This window comes from Pseudophryne corroboree, chromosome 5 (genome assembly GCF_028390025.1).
Source record: "Pseudophryne corroboree isolate aPseCor3 chromosome 5, aPseCor3.hap2, whole genome shotgun sequence".
Taxonomy (NCBI): domain Eukaryota; kingdom Metazoa; phylum Chordata; class Amphibia; order Anura; family Myobatrachidae; genus Pseudophryne; species Pseudophryne corroboree.
The window spans coordinates 685693971-685709516 of NC_086448.1; the positions used below are offsets into that span (position 1 = coordinate 685693971).

General features: G+C 47.3%; 1 protein-coding gene across 1 annotated transcript in view; it reads left to right on the forward strand.

Moving 5' to 3' along the window:
* NKAIN3 (sodium/potassium transporting ATPase interacting 3) overlaps nt 1-15546 on the forward strand; it is a 1038088-nt gene that overhangs the window by 448541 nt on the left and 574001 nt on the right. Inside the window, exon 2 of the mRNA XM_063923781.1 lies at nt 9594-9731. Coding sequence (XP_063779851.1) covers nt 9594-9731 — 138 coding nt within the window. The remainder of the gene's footprint in view (nt 1-9593; nt 9732-15546) is intronic.

Consider the following 15546-nt stretch of genomic DNA (forward strand, 5'->3'; position numbering starts at 1 on the left):
CCATTTTCTTTCAAAAGGAATTGGCTTCTCTTCCTGAAGTACAGACATTCGTGAAGGGGGTGCTGCATATTCAGCCTCCTTTTGTACCTCCGGTGGCGCCGTGGGATCTTAATGTGGTATTAAGTTTCCTCAAGTCACCTTGGTTTGAACCACTCACAACAGTGGAGTTGAAATATCTCACTTGGAAAGTGGTCATGTTGTTGGCCTTGGCTTCTGCGAGGCGTGTTTCGGAATTAGCGGCTTTGTCACATAAAAGCCCCTATCTGGTTTTCCACGTGGATAGGGCAGAATTGAGTACTCGTCCTCAATTTCTGCCTAAAGTGGTCTCTTATTTTCATATGAATCAACCTATTGTCGTGCCTGTGGCTACACGGGACTTGGAGGATTCCGAGTCCCTTGATGTGGTCAGGGCTTTGAAGATTTATGTGGCCAGAACAGCGAGGGTTAGGAAAACTGAAGCGCTGTTTGTTCGGTATGCAGCCAACAAAGTTGGCGCGCCTGCTTTAAAGCAGACTATTGCTCGCTGGATCTGTAACACGATTCAGCGGGCGCATTCTACGGCAGGATTGCCATTGCCTAAATCGGTTAAGGCCCATTCCACTAGGAAGGTGGGCTCGTCTTGGGTGGCTGACCGAGGGGTCTCGGCATTACAGTTGTGCCGAGCAGCTACTTGGTCGGCGTCAAACACCTTTGCAAAGTTCTATAAATTTGATACCCTGGCTGAGGAGGACCTCCTGTTTGCTCAAGCGGTGCTGCAGAGTCATCCGCACTCTCCCGCCCGTTTGGGAGCTTTGGTATAATCCCCATGGTCCTTACGGAGTCCCAGCATCCTCTAGGACGTTAGAGAAAATACGATTTTACACTTACCGGTAAATCTATTTCTCGTAGTCCGTAGAGGATGCTGGGCGCCAGTCCCAAGTGCGGACTTCTTCTGCAAGACTTGTATATAGTTATTGCTTACATAAGGGTTATGTTATAGTTTCATCGGTTTAGACCGAGACTATGTTGTTTGTTCATACTATTAACTGGATAGTTATCACAAGTTATACGGTGTGATTGGTGTGGCTGGTATGAATCTTGCCCTGGGATTCCCAAAAATCCGTTCCTCGTACTGTCCATCTCCTCTGGGCACAGTTTCTCTAACTGGGGTCTGGAGGAGGGGCATAGAGGGAGGAGCCAGTGCACACCCAGAGTCCAAAGTCTTTCTTAAAGTGCCCATGCCTCCTGCGGAGCCCGTCTATTCCCCATGGTCCTTACGGAGTCCCAGCATCCTCTACGGACTACGAGAAATAGATTTACCGGTAAGTGTAAAATCTTATTATTTCTGCTGCTCTCACTGAACTTTAACAATAGTTTGTTTCCAATCCTGACGCTAATAGGCTGAGTTATTTGCATACTGTCGATCTCAATGAATTTGTGGTCTCCAGAAAAATGGATGCCACTTGTGCAGCTTAGATCATAATAGAGACACACTGTAACTTGGAAGATAATACACCTGACACTGCTGAAGACTTTATTTAGTAACTTCCCCACAGCAGAATGAGAAAGCCTGGAGATCTATATGCCTGCATACCTCCCAACATTGTTGTGGTGAAAAGCAGGTCTATGCATGAAAAAGGGTGTGGAGCACTGTGTTTGTCTATTACATTGACCATAAAATTTTTTAATTGGTCTTGGACCACCAACCCAGGCTACACCTGCAAGTGTCCGGAGGAGGGACGGAGCCACGGCACACAGTTTTGAGAACCACTGTTATAGAGCAATATTACTGCATACTGGAAACTAATCTCTGTCTTCTTTGTGTTTGTTTATGTCAGTGTGTACTGAATGTCTGTATCTCATATTTCTGGCATGGTACAGGTTGGAGATATAGATTATTAGTGGGTCGCAGTGTGTGTCATTTGTGCTAGGCCTCACAATTTTAGCAGATGGGGTTAATCAGCTTCATAAGTATATATCCATATGTTTGTCCAATTTGATGTAACTATAGAGATCCAGTACTGAGCTGATCAAAGAAATATACAGTATGTATCCATATCCATATGGACCATGAATATTTGCCATTTTAATATAGATATTATTCTTAATTTGCTTAATTAGAACAATGATGAATGACACTTACACGTATTTAATAAGCATACCAGTTTGCAAGCAATGTGTTGGTGAGATAATCGTTGGCTGTTATAGACTATAAATGGGAGTATTGGAATGTTCACTGGTCTTCACTAGTTTAACAGCCGTACTGTACAAAGGGGATGCAGTCAGTTTACCGGCTGTCGGGATCCAGGTGTTCAGGAGACCAATGGCGGAATCCCGACAGCCAGAATCCTGACACCAACCCGGAATTCCCACTCGGTTGGTGGATCCACGCCACCTACTGAGCGGGAATAGAACCTGTGGCAAGCGCACCGATGCCGGCGGACGTGATGCCGCTGTCGGTATAGTGACAGCCGGCATCCTGTCTGCCGGGATATCACATATATCCCAAACAAAGCTTTGCTCACCTAATATACAGGCAAATGTATTAAAAGTGCATCCATGTGAAAATGCAGAAGGCAATAGGGCCAATATGTGTTAATACTGTATGTTAGCTGATCAAGTAGGAGAGAGAACTCCCCCTTCCGGCGATCTCGCCAAGTTCCCTAGTGCTGATGAGCCACACATCATGGCTGCTGTGCGACCATTCACAAGATATCATTGTGGATGAAAGCACATGTACGAGGAAGTCCGGGAGCAGGAAAGTTTAAGTACGCATAGCGCCATCCTCAGATGTGCTCATCTTTTCGTTGCTTTATAAGTTCACCATAACGCTTCACTGCCATAGCCAAAGTTATGTATTCAAGCCAGAGCCGAACGGTCAAGGTTTTAATTCCAATTAGAAAAGTGGTAATGAACTTTTTCTTGTTGAAAACCTATACATGTACCCAGGGCTTAAAGTGGTCCTGGAGAGGTTGTGGAACTCATTTACGCTGTGTCTGTCCAACAGACACAGCATGTGTGAGTACCAGGAGGGGTGGGCTGTAAATGGAGGAGGACCATGGAGCCACCAGGACCCGAGGAAGGGGGAGGTGGCTGCAGCTCATCAATAACACTAGTGCCACCTTTATCATCTATTGATGTAGGTGATGGGGCAGGTTTTTCTGTTGGAATTACTGTGCAGGGCAATAGAGGAGGTGGTGGAACTAGTTCCCCCTACCATTACAGGTGGTGGAGCTCAGTTCCACCTCGTCCCCCCCCCCCCCCACCCCCACACTTTAAGCCCTGCATGTACCCATATTAACGTCCAGATTTCTTACTCAAATGTGCTAATGAAAAATATTATTTGATTTGATTATAATGTATGTAATGTTCTATTCTTGTATTGGTCATTTTATCAAGCCTTTACTTTGTAATATGTTTTCATGGTTTGTAATACAGACTTGCAGATATTAAAACATAAAATACTAAATATTAAAAACAAACTTTTTGTTTTGTAATAAAAGTGATTGATGTTCCCCAACCTAATCCAACATATTTAACACTTATGTTTATAATACAGCAGTTTACTGTTAAGTTTATCCTAACAATGTAAGTGATTACATTTCAGATGCTATTGAATATATAATTTTTTATTGAAAAAGGCAATTATCAAAGATTATAAAATGTAAAGAAATAGCAACATGATTTTAAAGAAAACGGATTTCTACAGTATATGACATACGTATTTGGTGTTATTAGTAATTACATAATTTCAATACAACAAAATGTGTTTAATATTTGTTTACATTGGTATTGACTAAATTAGTGTTATATTTATTTACTATTTACTTTTATGGTTTTAAAATTAAACTTTAATTATTTACCAGCTGAATTGAAGTAAGCCCTTTAAACATTACTGCAGCTTCTAGAAGGATAATGTGGTTTAGTAGCCTGAGGTCTCATTTACATTAAGATTTTTACAGCCATTGGTCTGCGACATGTTTGAGGCAAACTGCTTATGAGGTGCCCGGGAAACACAGCTGTCATATAATATTATTGATCTATATGGCAATGAAATGAGACAGACTAATAAGAGCTACGTAAAATAAGTATTCAGGATTTGCAGTGCATCTACTGTATGTTAACGTGTAGTTTATTTATTTACAGGTATTTATATAGCTTGTATATAGGGCCTGATTCAGATTTTTACTTTATTGCACAGCAGGAGGCAAGTGGCTGGGCAATAATGTACAAATGAAATGAAAATGCCTCTTGCATGCATCTGCATGTTCCAAGTGCTGCGTCTTAGGATCCAGCATCGGATCACCATCGCGACAATCGGATCTGGTCAGACGGGTCCAGGAATTCTGCGTCTGACGATGCAGACCCTGGGATCTATTTACTAAAGCCTTGGATGGAGGTAAAGTGGACAGAGATAAAGTACAGTACCAGCCATTCAGCTCCTAACTGCCATGTCACAGGCTGTGTTTGAAAGATGACAGTTAGGAGCTGACTGGCTGGCTCTTAAGGTGGGTACACACTAATAGATATATCTGCAGATCAATTGATCTGCAGATATATCTATGGACGGATCGGGCAGTGTGCTGTGCATACACACTGCACGATCCGTCGGAGACTGACGTCATGAACTGGGCGGGCGTGTACACACGCCCGCCCAGTTCAGCTGTCAATCACCGCCGGCTGCCGCAGCATGTGTACGGGCGGTCGGCCGACCGCCCCGTACACACACAGCGACGCGCCAATATATCGATAGATATATTGGCCGTCGGCTGTGCTGCGCGGCCGACGCGATACGTCTGTGAACGACGGAGTTCACAGATGTATCGGCCGTACACACTGGCCGACGGTCCCGCGATATATCGGCCGTTCAAAAGAACGGCCGATATATCGACCAGTGTGTACGGGCCTTTAGGAGTCTATTCATGAAGCAGTGAAAAGTGTGGAGAAGTGAGCAAGTAGAAAAGTTGCCCATGGCAACCAATCAGCTTCTCTTTTTTTTTATAGTATGCAAATTATAAATTTTACTTCAATGAGGATTAGTTACCATGGGCAGCTTCTCCACAGGCTCAGTTCTCCACACTTTTCACTGCTTCATCCCTTGATCTCCAGCCACTTTACCTCCATCCAAGGCTTAGTAAATAGACCCTCTTGTTCCCTACAAAGCACTTCTCTATGTGAATGAACCCAATTAAAACAAAAGACTTACAATGAAAAATAAGGGCGTGTCATGTCTAGTTATGGTCTGCTTTTGTCATCATTGGATGCAGGATATACTGTACAGCAGTGGTTCCCAGTGGATAACGGCACCCTAGAGTATCAGCAGTGTTTTCCAGCAATCCCTAGGATTCAAGTTTATTGTTAATATATTTGGAAAAAATATATTAAATTAAGTAAATTGTGCCTACCTGCCATCCTTAGGTTCAGTTATGTGGTGGTGTACAGTTGTGCTTCTCTTTGTCCACATGTTTTATGATTGGAAGCTACTAGCGCTTGTTTTGCCTATCACTTTGAACATAAATAATCTGATTTGGTCCTGGACCACCAACCCGAGGCATCCCTGCAAGAGCCCCACGGCACCCCAGGGTGCATAGGCACACAATTTTGAAATAGGGGAATGGCATCACAAAAAGGGGGCGTGGCATAACAAAAAAGGGGCATAGCCTTGCTGCACAGGGTGTAATGACTGTCTCGCATGAAATCACAAATTGGCTCCCACAGGTAAAAACCTCAAACACATATGCCCCCAAGTGCCAGATATGCCCCCACAGTGCCACATATGCCCTCACAGTTCCAGATACACATATGCCCCCACAGTGGCAAGAACCCACAGTGCCAGATATGCCGCCACAGTGCCAGATACACATATGCTCCCACAGTGCCATGTGCCCACAGTGCAAGACATGCCCCCACATTGCCACATATGCCTCCACAGTGCCAGGTACACATATGCCCCCACAGTGCCAGATACACATATGCCCCCACAGTGCCAGATATGCCCCCACAGTGCTAAATATGCCCCCACAGTGCCGAGTGCCCACAGTGCCAGACATGCCCCCACAGTGACACATATGCTCCCACAGTTCTAGATGTGCCCCCACAGTGCCATGTGCCCACACTAACATTAATACTTTACTTTAGCTGGCTGGATCTCCACTGGCTGTCTCCCGCTGGCTGGATGTCTCCCCGTTGGCTGGATCCCCACTGTCACGTGCCTGCTCCCGCTTCCCGCCGCTGCTGCTCCTCACATCACGTTCCCAATCATGCATTGCGCGGGTGATGACGTCACCCGCGCACTCGCTCAATGCATCATTGGGATCCTGGCAGAGGTGGCAAGTCACACTTGGATTGCGATCTACCAGCGAGAGCTCAGCGATCTACCGGTAGATCGCGATCGACGTTTTGGCCGCCTCTGACATATGGGATTGGCACCCCACAGTTACCAACAAAATGTTGAGTGCCGGATCACACGAGAATTATATATATACATAACTTGCAACAATCATAATCATTGAGATAAACTAAACATTTTCTTTTTTATTCCTCTTATACAGTATGTGAAGGAATCTGCACCATGATACATCTGGTCTGTGTACAGTACATTGCACAGAGATTAAACAATTTTCACCAAAAGTTTTGTTTCTGTTTTCAAATCATGTTTTTGATCAGAGATGCAGAGTTTTCATGCTGACTGATTAAGCACATACTGTACTTACCTACTTTTGAAAAAGCATTTCCTGGAGATGTGAAAGTAACACCTATCAGTGCGGGCGTGTACGGCTACATCTGAGGGGCGTGTCATAAACATGACTTACATCCAAATGTAAATGAGCCCCAAAGTTAGTAAGATCTACTTGTTGAAAATAAGACTCTATATTTTGCAGAATTTGTTTGTGTATTGTGCTTTACAAGAGGTTCCATGGGGGTCATTCTGACCCTATCGCACGCTGCAGTTTTTCACAGCGTAGCGATTGGGTCAGAACTGCGCATGCGCCGGCGGCGCAGTGCGCCGGCACATGGCCCCCCCGTCGCTGCGCTACAATCGCCTCTGCCTGATTGACAGGCAGAGGCGGTCGATGGGCTGGAGGGGGCGAAACGGCAGCGTTTGGCGGGTGCGGTCCGGCCAGCGCAGGCGTGGCCGGACTGTGCGGGGAGTGGCCTGCAGCGGCTGCGTGACATCACACGCAGCCACTGCGGGCCGGGGAGCGATGAGTAGCTCCCGGCCAGCACGCTAAAGCTGCTTTGGCCGGGAGCTACTCTTGAAGTGCGAAGGCATCACCGCTGTGCGATGCCTTTGCACTTCTGCGGGGGGGGAGGGGGGTGGCATTGACATGCGTGGCGGACTAGCCCTGTGCTGGGCGTCTCCCCGCATGTCTGAGTTCATGATCGTAGCTGTGCTAAATTTAACACAGCTACGATCAACTTGGAATGACCCCCCATATACTGTATCTGTGATTTATTCCCCCCCCCCCCCCCCAAGAATGCTGTTATTTCAGGGAGTCTCCTGCAGAATGAGGAAGGGTAGGCAAGTATGATTAAGCAGCTCATTATAAGTAAAGCAATGAGACTTAGCAAATGATACATTAGCGTTACAGAGGGTAATTAACATGTATATTGTCCCTATATTATCGTCTGGTGACTTTCATGCTGCTGACTAATGCTATATTTTTATTTTAAAAACTCTCTAGTGAATAGTATGATTTGGAGAGAGAATGCTAGAATGCAGGGAAAATATGCTCATTTCTATTATATTGTTCATTATCTGCGAGGGACACAATGGCATATAGTTACCACCATAGCATACAAACCATTCATTGGCGAAATGGTCTTCTGAACTCAATGAAGGACATTTGCCAGCACAGCAAATTACCTACATGCTATGTCGTGCCGTATTATGACCCGCATGTGCCATGTGCCTGTTTTTGCCCTAATGTACCAGTTTTAAAGTTACGTGATGGGGAAGCTAAAGCTTACATGGGTTGGTTACCAATCAGACTGTAATGTAATTGTCAATTTCAAAATACATAGGGGTATATACAATTAGCCCTGGTAATTTACGGGGGCTAATTGTCCCGCCGGGGGCTATCACTTAGCCCCGATAAGACGGCATGAGCGGCGGCTTATCGGGGATTACCTGATGCTGCATCGGGTGCCAGCTCCAGTCCTGACAGCTCCCGGGGCAGTGCTGCAGTTCTGGCTCCCTCCGGTCACATGACCACTCCTCATGTGACCGGGGGTGGGGAAGATGGGGTTTCAGGTGATGGTGCAGCCCCAGCTTCCCCGCCGGGGTCAAGCGCAAAGTGCTGGTTCCTGGGCCGAGGCGACCTCCCAGCTGTCCCAGCCTGCTGCTGCTGCGGTGGGCAAGGGACACTCAGGTTGACGCGGTTATCGAGGAAATCCCCGAAAACAGCCCCGTTTTCATGCGAAAACGGGTCTGTCTCTACCGAAAACACCCAAGTTTCACTCAGCCTGTGTGTTTTCGGGAGGTAAGCCTTTTTTTTTTTTTTTTTTTTTTACAGGTGATCCATATTAGAGAGCCTGCAAAAAAAAAATTTGGTTAAACATCGGAAAAAAGTCTGAAAAATGGGCATTTTACGGACCCGATGTTAATTCACCGGTAATTGGATATCCCCCATTGTGCTAAGATGAACAGCCACAGAGTCCCCTTACTGACTACTTACTGACTACTTAATTAAGAAATTAATGATTAACACTTTAGGAGATTTTTTTTTTATTAATAAGCAGTGGCCTGTGCGGTTGGGATCCCATCCGCCAGAATGCCGGGGCAGGGGAGGGCGCAACAGAGCCCCTTGCGGGCTCTCAATGCTCCCCACGCAGCAGGCTCGGTATCTCGCTGCACTCGCCACAGGTCCTATTCCAACTCTATGGGTGCCGTGGACACCCACAAGTGGGAATAGTCCCTGTGTGTCGGCATTGCCAGTATTTGGGATCCCAGTCGGCATCCTGACCGCTGGGATCCCAACCGCCGATCATGCGACCGCATCCCGGCTGCAGCAGCAACTACATATTGTGTGTGGGGGCGTAACACATATAAATATACATGTTAAGATGTACTGTATGCAATATATGTGCTGGCTTGTTTTATCCCGGGACGGTAGCGCTGTATGTACGGTAACAGTTGCCATGCACACCCAGGACTCAGCATTAGGCATCATTCTCCTTCAAAGCCTGCCCCCAGACTCCCATTGGCTAGGCTTTGATGGACAGTGGAGCTGAATGCTGCGTCCTGGGTGCAGCGGCGGCTGTGATAGACACAGTGCTGCCGATCCTTGGGGACATGCAGCCAGCACATATATTGTAGCCGTCAGTGTTAACAACTGAGGTCAAATAATGCTTGTGGTTTCAGTGTCATCATGGATGTTATTTAACATGACAATGGAACTTATTTAATATATTACAATATGTACAAATGTGCTATAACCCATAAAAAAATCAGATTCATGTTTAAGAAATTCTAGCAAACATCTTATTTGCAGTTGTGTGTTACAGCCCGCAGTCAATGCTGCACTCATATAAATAAGTCATGTTATGTTAAGTGTAATCTTCCCCATTTTATTTTATTTTAGGAATTAATCATTTTTATGTTTCATTTGCAGTTGGCAGCGTTGGAAAGGCAAATATTCGACTTTCTTGGATACCAGTGGGCACCAATCCTTGCAAACTTTCTTCACATAATTGTTGTAATTTTAGGACTATTTGGCACGATACAGTACAGACCGCGATACATAGTGGTGGTAAGTTTTACATCTTTTATTGTCATAGTATTTAGAATGTCGACAAACTAATATGTTGGTGAAAGTGTATATTTCAGTTATTTTGTTTGTAAATCCAGCGGGACAGTCCCGCTATTCTGATACTGTCCCGCTGTCCCTCCCTGCGCATGGAATCTATTCAGTGCGCAAGGGGCTGCACAGATGCTCCGGAAGGCTTGGCACGCCCCCAAAATGCCGGACCATGGGTCAGTGCTACGAAGCCACGCCCACTGGGACGCGACCATGCCTACTTTACCTGAGGTCACACCCCATTTCCGGGTCGCGCGCGGCTATGCCGCATGAGCGTCCTGACGCCACATATTTAAAAGTTGGGAGGTATGGATCAAAGCACTGGATTGGTGGTGCTCCCAGATAACAGATCAGAAAACTATATCACCTAGCAGTTTTGCTAAGAAGCAAGTAAAGCAGACTATGGGGCATATTAAATGTTATTCATTAGCCTTTACATGCCACAATTTCTACACTGCCCGGGGGATGTAGAAATTGTGACATTCATCAAACTCCGAAAATACTTTCTTTTCAGAGCTTGAACGTGAAACTGTTTGCCATCCTGAGATGGTCAACAGCCCCCAAAATGCATCACACGGCAGCTTGTGCAGCAGAGGGGGGCTGCTACCGCAGAGGGACTTCTGCAGCCTGAGAGACCCAGACCAGAGGGCTCAGATGCGGCGCTCCCTAAGCCGGGAAGGGGTGGTGCAGGCAGTGCCAAATTAAGGTCCTCATGGGCCAGGAGAAGGAATTTCAGAATGGCCTATTGCGTGCTACCACACGAATTGTGACCAACACTGCGGGTGTGTGGCTACTGACATGGGGGTGTAACCAGTGCTGTATATATTTATATACTGTATGTGTGTAGGCAGGTGTTTGAAAAATAGAAAAATCTCAGCACTTAAATGTCCAATTAGATCTCCAACAAATCAATTATTGAAACAAAAACATACACAGAACATAGAAAAACTCCAAAAATGAAATAAAACAAATGTGAACACATTCCCGTCTTCAGAAAGGGTGGCCGTCATCCTCAGTAGTCCAGGATCAAAATGTATGTGAATGATGAAGTGTCTGTGTATGCAATCACTTTAGCGACACACCTGCAAAACTCCTATAACAGGCTGATGAGACAGACCATCTCTGTGCGCATTAATAGCCACCTCCCAATCACTATACAGGAACACCCTCACTGTTCCAAGACACCTCTGATGCCGTGCATCTCAACCACAGCAGCGTCTGTGCATATACAGTGTAACAAATGCGCCAAAGCAGTTTTTAGTGATTTCCATCTTATTCCATTAGATGGGGGAGAGGGCACTCACCGAACTGTATCAAATGTCTACTGACCAAAATTCATACTAGTCAGAGTCAACATTTTGATTCCTCAGAACATTTGCAAATAGGGCAACATCACAGCACAAGTGCAGCAGATCAGGCAGAGATTACAGCACTGTCTCACAGGCCTTTCCATTTATACCCATACTTGCCCACTTTTGAAAAAGCATTTCAGGGAGATGTGAAAGTAACACCTATCAGTGCGGACGTGTACTGCTACATCTGAGAGGCGTGTCATAATAATGTCTTACACATACTTGCCGATATTTTAAATCTCCTCTCCGGGAGATGACCGGAGAGGAGAAGCAGGTGGGCGGTGATGAGGGAGGAGCCAAGCTGATTACATCAACAGGCCCCGCCCACCCACCGGGAAAAGACGGTAATTGGATGAAATTTGGCTAGGGGCGGGGCTAAAATGACGCGATTAGCATCTGATCGCGTCATTAGGCTCCGCCCCCCGCCGGGTCCGTGATTTTACGGTGTTATTCTCCCTATTCTGCCCACTTCACTAGGAAGTGGGCAGAATGCGGGAGGGGTGCCCACTCTTCCGGGGGCTGCGGGGGACTACCCGAAAACCGGGTGTCTCCCGCAGAATCCGGGAGAGTAGGTAAGTATGGTCTTACATCCAAATGTAAATGAGCCCCAAAGTTAGTAAGATCTACTTGTTGAATAAAAGACACATATATTTTGCAGATCTTGTTCGTGTATTGTGCTTTACAAGAGGTTCCATATACCATACCTCCCAACATTGGGAGATGTGGAAGAGGGACACTTTGGTGCCTGCCCAAAAAGTGGGCGTGCCCTATAGAAAAGGGGGTGTGGCTTCATGGAGTGCCATGATCGCAAGCCACGCCCCGGTTTTCATCACTTTGGGGGCATGGCCAGCGGTCTATTAGCTGCTGGCATGCCCCCTGTACCTCTGTCTCTAGTGAATAGACGCTGTGTGTCTATTCACCGCTTCTCTGCTAGGCGGAGCAGTGACTGACAATAGCCTCCCAAATGCCCACCCTCACCGCGGGACACTGTGGCCCGTGGGTGGGACAGCGGGACAGTCCCAAAGAAACGGGACTGTCCCGCGAAGATCGGGACAGTTGGGAGGTATGATATACTGTAAGTGGCCACGAGAAACTTTATTTAAAATGTAAATAGCCATAGGGATCATTGTGCCTTATAACCAATGCAAGGAAATGGCATTGATATTCCCATCTGAATGTACAGTATGTATCCGTGATTTATTTTTTTCCTCCAAGAATGTAACAGCTGCATAATGGGGTTAAGGTGCAATCAGGGAGATTGCTGGAGTATTCAGGGAGTCAGGGAGATTGCTGTTATTTCAGGGAGTCTCCTGCAGAATGAGGGAGGGTAGGGGTTAATTCAAATTTAGCACATCTACGTTCAGTTACTCTGTCATGCGGGGTGACGACCCGCATGTCAGGCCTTGCCCACCCTGCACAGGTATAAAAGCATTGCACGGCGGCAATGTTTTTGTACCTGGCGAGTAGCTCCCTGCCTGCGCAGCTCCTGCGCTCTGGCAGGGAGCTACCCGCCACATCCTGGGTCGTAGCGGCTGCGTGTGACATCATGCATCCACCGCGGCCCGTCCCCTCAACGGTCTGGACACGTCTCCGTTGTCCGGTCGGCGCCCCCCCCCCCCCCCCCCCAACGGTGTCCTAATGCCGTTGGCATGCCCCCTCCCGCCCCGCGACTGCCTCTGCCTGTCAATCAGGCAGAGGTGATCGCAACCAGTGAGATGCTGATAGCATCTCACTGGGCTCACGGGGTGCGCACGCGCAGTGTGGCCGCTGCACGTGTGCACTCCACAAAGTAATTCAGACTGCGATCGCTGTCGCCGCAGCGATCCAGTCTGAATTACCCCCGCAGGCAAGTATGACATAAAGTGACTGCTCTGCAGAGGAACTTAATTGAGGTAGAGATTCTAACGGGATGTGGTGCAGGCGAGACTGTGTTTATACCATGTATACCCCTTATACGGTTATACCCATCAATTTTCTTCTTTTCAATCTAAGCCCCTGCAGTTTCCTGTAAGCATCTGCTTCGCTATGATAATCAACAAGTCACAGGGGCAAACACTCAGGGCTGCAGGCGTAGATCTTAGGACTCTGCAGGCTCTTAGGACCAGCTGCTACAAGCATGGCAGAGGCGTCACTGTCACTGGTGACACCCAGCGAGGAGGAGAGGGAGATGGTAATGCAGTGCGCAATGGCAAAAAAGGGGGCGTGGTCTCACAGGTAGGGGCATGGTCTCATGGCCCCAATCTCCATTTTGTCGCTCCGGGTGTCCCGGGGGTTGCAGGCTGCACCTGGGGACTAGTGTGTGCGCGGTGCTGACTCCTGCACAGTGACAGGAGCTGGGTTCTGCACGTAATGTCATAGTGCAACACCTGGCTCCTGTCACTGAAGAGGAGCAACTCGGGTGTGGGCCGCACCCCGTTGTGACGCCACTGACCCATGGGAAGCTTTACGTGGCTTACCCACGTGTTAGTAGCCCCAAGCATCTATTCTGTTAGTCCCTGAAGAAAAACTTCAAATATTGTTTACAAATACATTTTGTGATCAATGGGCCTAATTCAGAAGGGATTGCAAATTCCACTAAGTAGCAGAATTTGCAATCCTTTGGATCGTATGCTGGGGGCCGCGCATCGCAGGGCAAGGCCGCCCAGCACGCACCCCCCCCCACCCCCCCACCCTTCTTGACCACACTGCAATTGCGGTCATGCTGCCATTTCAGCACAATCGTAAGAAATGGGGTAGCCTCCTGCAGCCGCCCCGACCACGGCCCCTGTTTCTCCGTTGCCGCCCCCCTTTTGAAGTCTCGTCCCCCCAACGCTCCTTCTCTGCCATGGAAATGGAGCGTTGCCGCCCCCCACCCTGCGACCGTCTCTGCCTGATTGACAGGCAGAGGCAATCGTACCTTCTGCATGGCACCACAGAAAATGCGGGCGCATGTGCAGGACAGGCCCTGCGCATGAGCCCGCATCCTCTTAGCACTTTTTGTGCTTGGATTGCTTATTGCAGTTGCGATCCAACCTGAATCAGGCCCCATGTGTACAATATTAAATATACATCACAATATTAGATTCCCCTGGGCGAGCAAAACTGTGGGCAAACGCTAGTAATAAAAATATTCTGATCTAATGTAATAGTTTTAAATAATAAGTGAAATCACATTTCCCTTAGGTCAGTATGTAAAAGACAACAAGGGCCTCAAACCAGAAATTACCAGTCTTAGCCGGTCTGGTGGGGTGTGTGAGGTCATGCTGTGATGTCATAATGGCAACTGCTCATATCAGGCCTGTGCTGGCATATTCCTCCAGAGTCCTGGCATAGCATAGCACACTGGTCGAAGGTTAGTGACTGGACAAAGATAAGAGCAGCTTAGTTCGAATCGACGGCAGACTTTTTGCATTACTATTCTAATATATGACTTATGACCTTGGGGATAGCATAGTATTGGATAAAAACAAAATCTCGCACCTACTGGGACAGTACCATTAGTTAACATCCACAAGCGGCTACAAATGGGCCATTGGAGATATTTCTGCTGCGGGGTACACTGGGCTCCACAAGGAATAACATCGGGGTGTAGAGTAGGATCTTGATCCAGGGCACCAACAGGCTGAAAGCTTTAGACTGTTCCCAAGATGCACAGCGCCGCCTCCTCTATAACCCTCCCTCCATGCCAGTGAGCTCAGTTTATAGTTGGTGCCTGCAGTAGCAGGTCACTTAACAGGGGGCTACTTCAGGCAGCCTGTTCTTAGCTTAACTTTAAAGACAGTAGTGATGTGCACCGGACATTTTTCGGGTTTTGTATTTTGGTTTTGGGTTCGGTTCCGCCGCCATGTTTTGGGTTCGAACGCGTTTTGCCAAAACTTCACCGAATTTTTTTTGTCGGATTCGGGTGTGTTTTGGATTCGGGTGTTTTTTTCAAAAAACCCTAAAAAACAGCTTAAATCATTGAATTTGGGGGTCATTTTTATCCCATATTATTATTAACCTCAATAACCATAATTTACACTCATTTTCAGTCTATTCTGAACACCTCACAATATTATTTTTAGTCCTAAAATTTGCACCGAGGTCGCTGGATGGCTAAGCTAAGCGACCCTAGTGTTAGGTTCCTGGTGCTCAGAACAAGGGAGATGTTATGAAGCGAGTCCAGAGCACCAGGACGTAATGCTGGGAAAGGGGAATGGAAAGGGAATAGCCCCTGGCGCCCTAACTCCGTTGTCTCGCCCGTGTGGTCAGAAATCCCCTGCGAGACTATGGTTGCTTGAGCCCATGGCAGCCGCGTTTGAAGGGCGGATTATGTCTGCCCAACTCCGATGCCCCCTCAGGTCTTAATGGGAGACAAAGGGAAATCCGAGACAGGGTGATAACAAGGGGCCCTCTGACTAAACAACCAGGCCAGGGGCTACAAGCTAACTGACTAA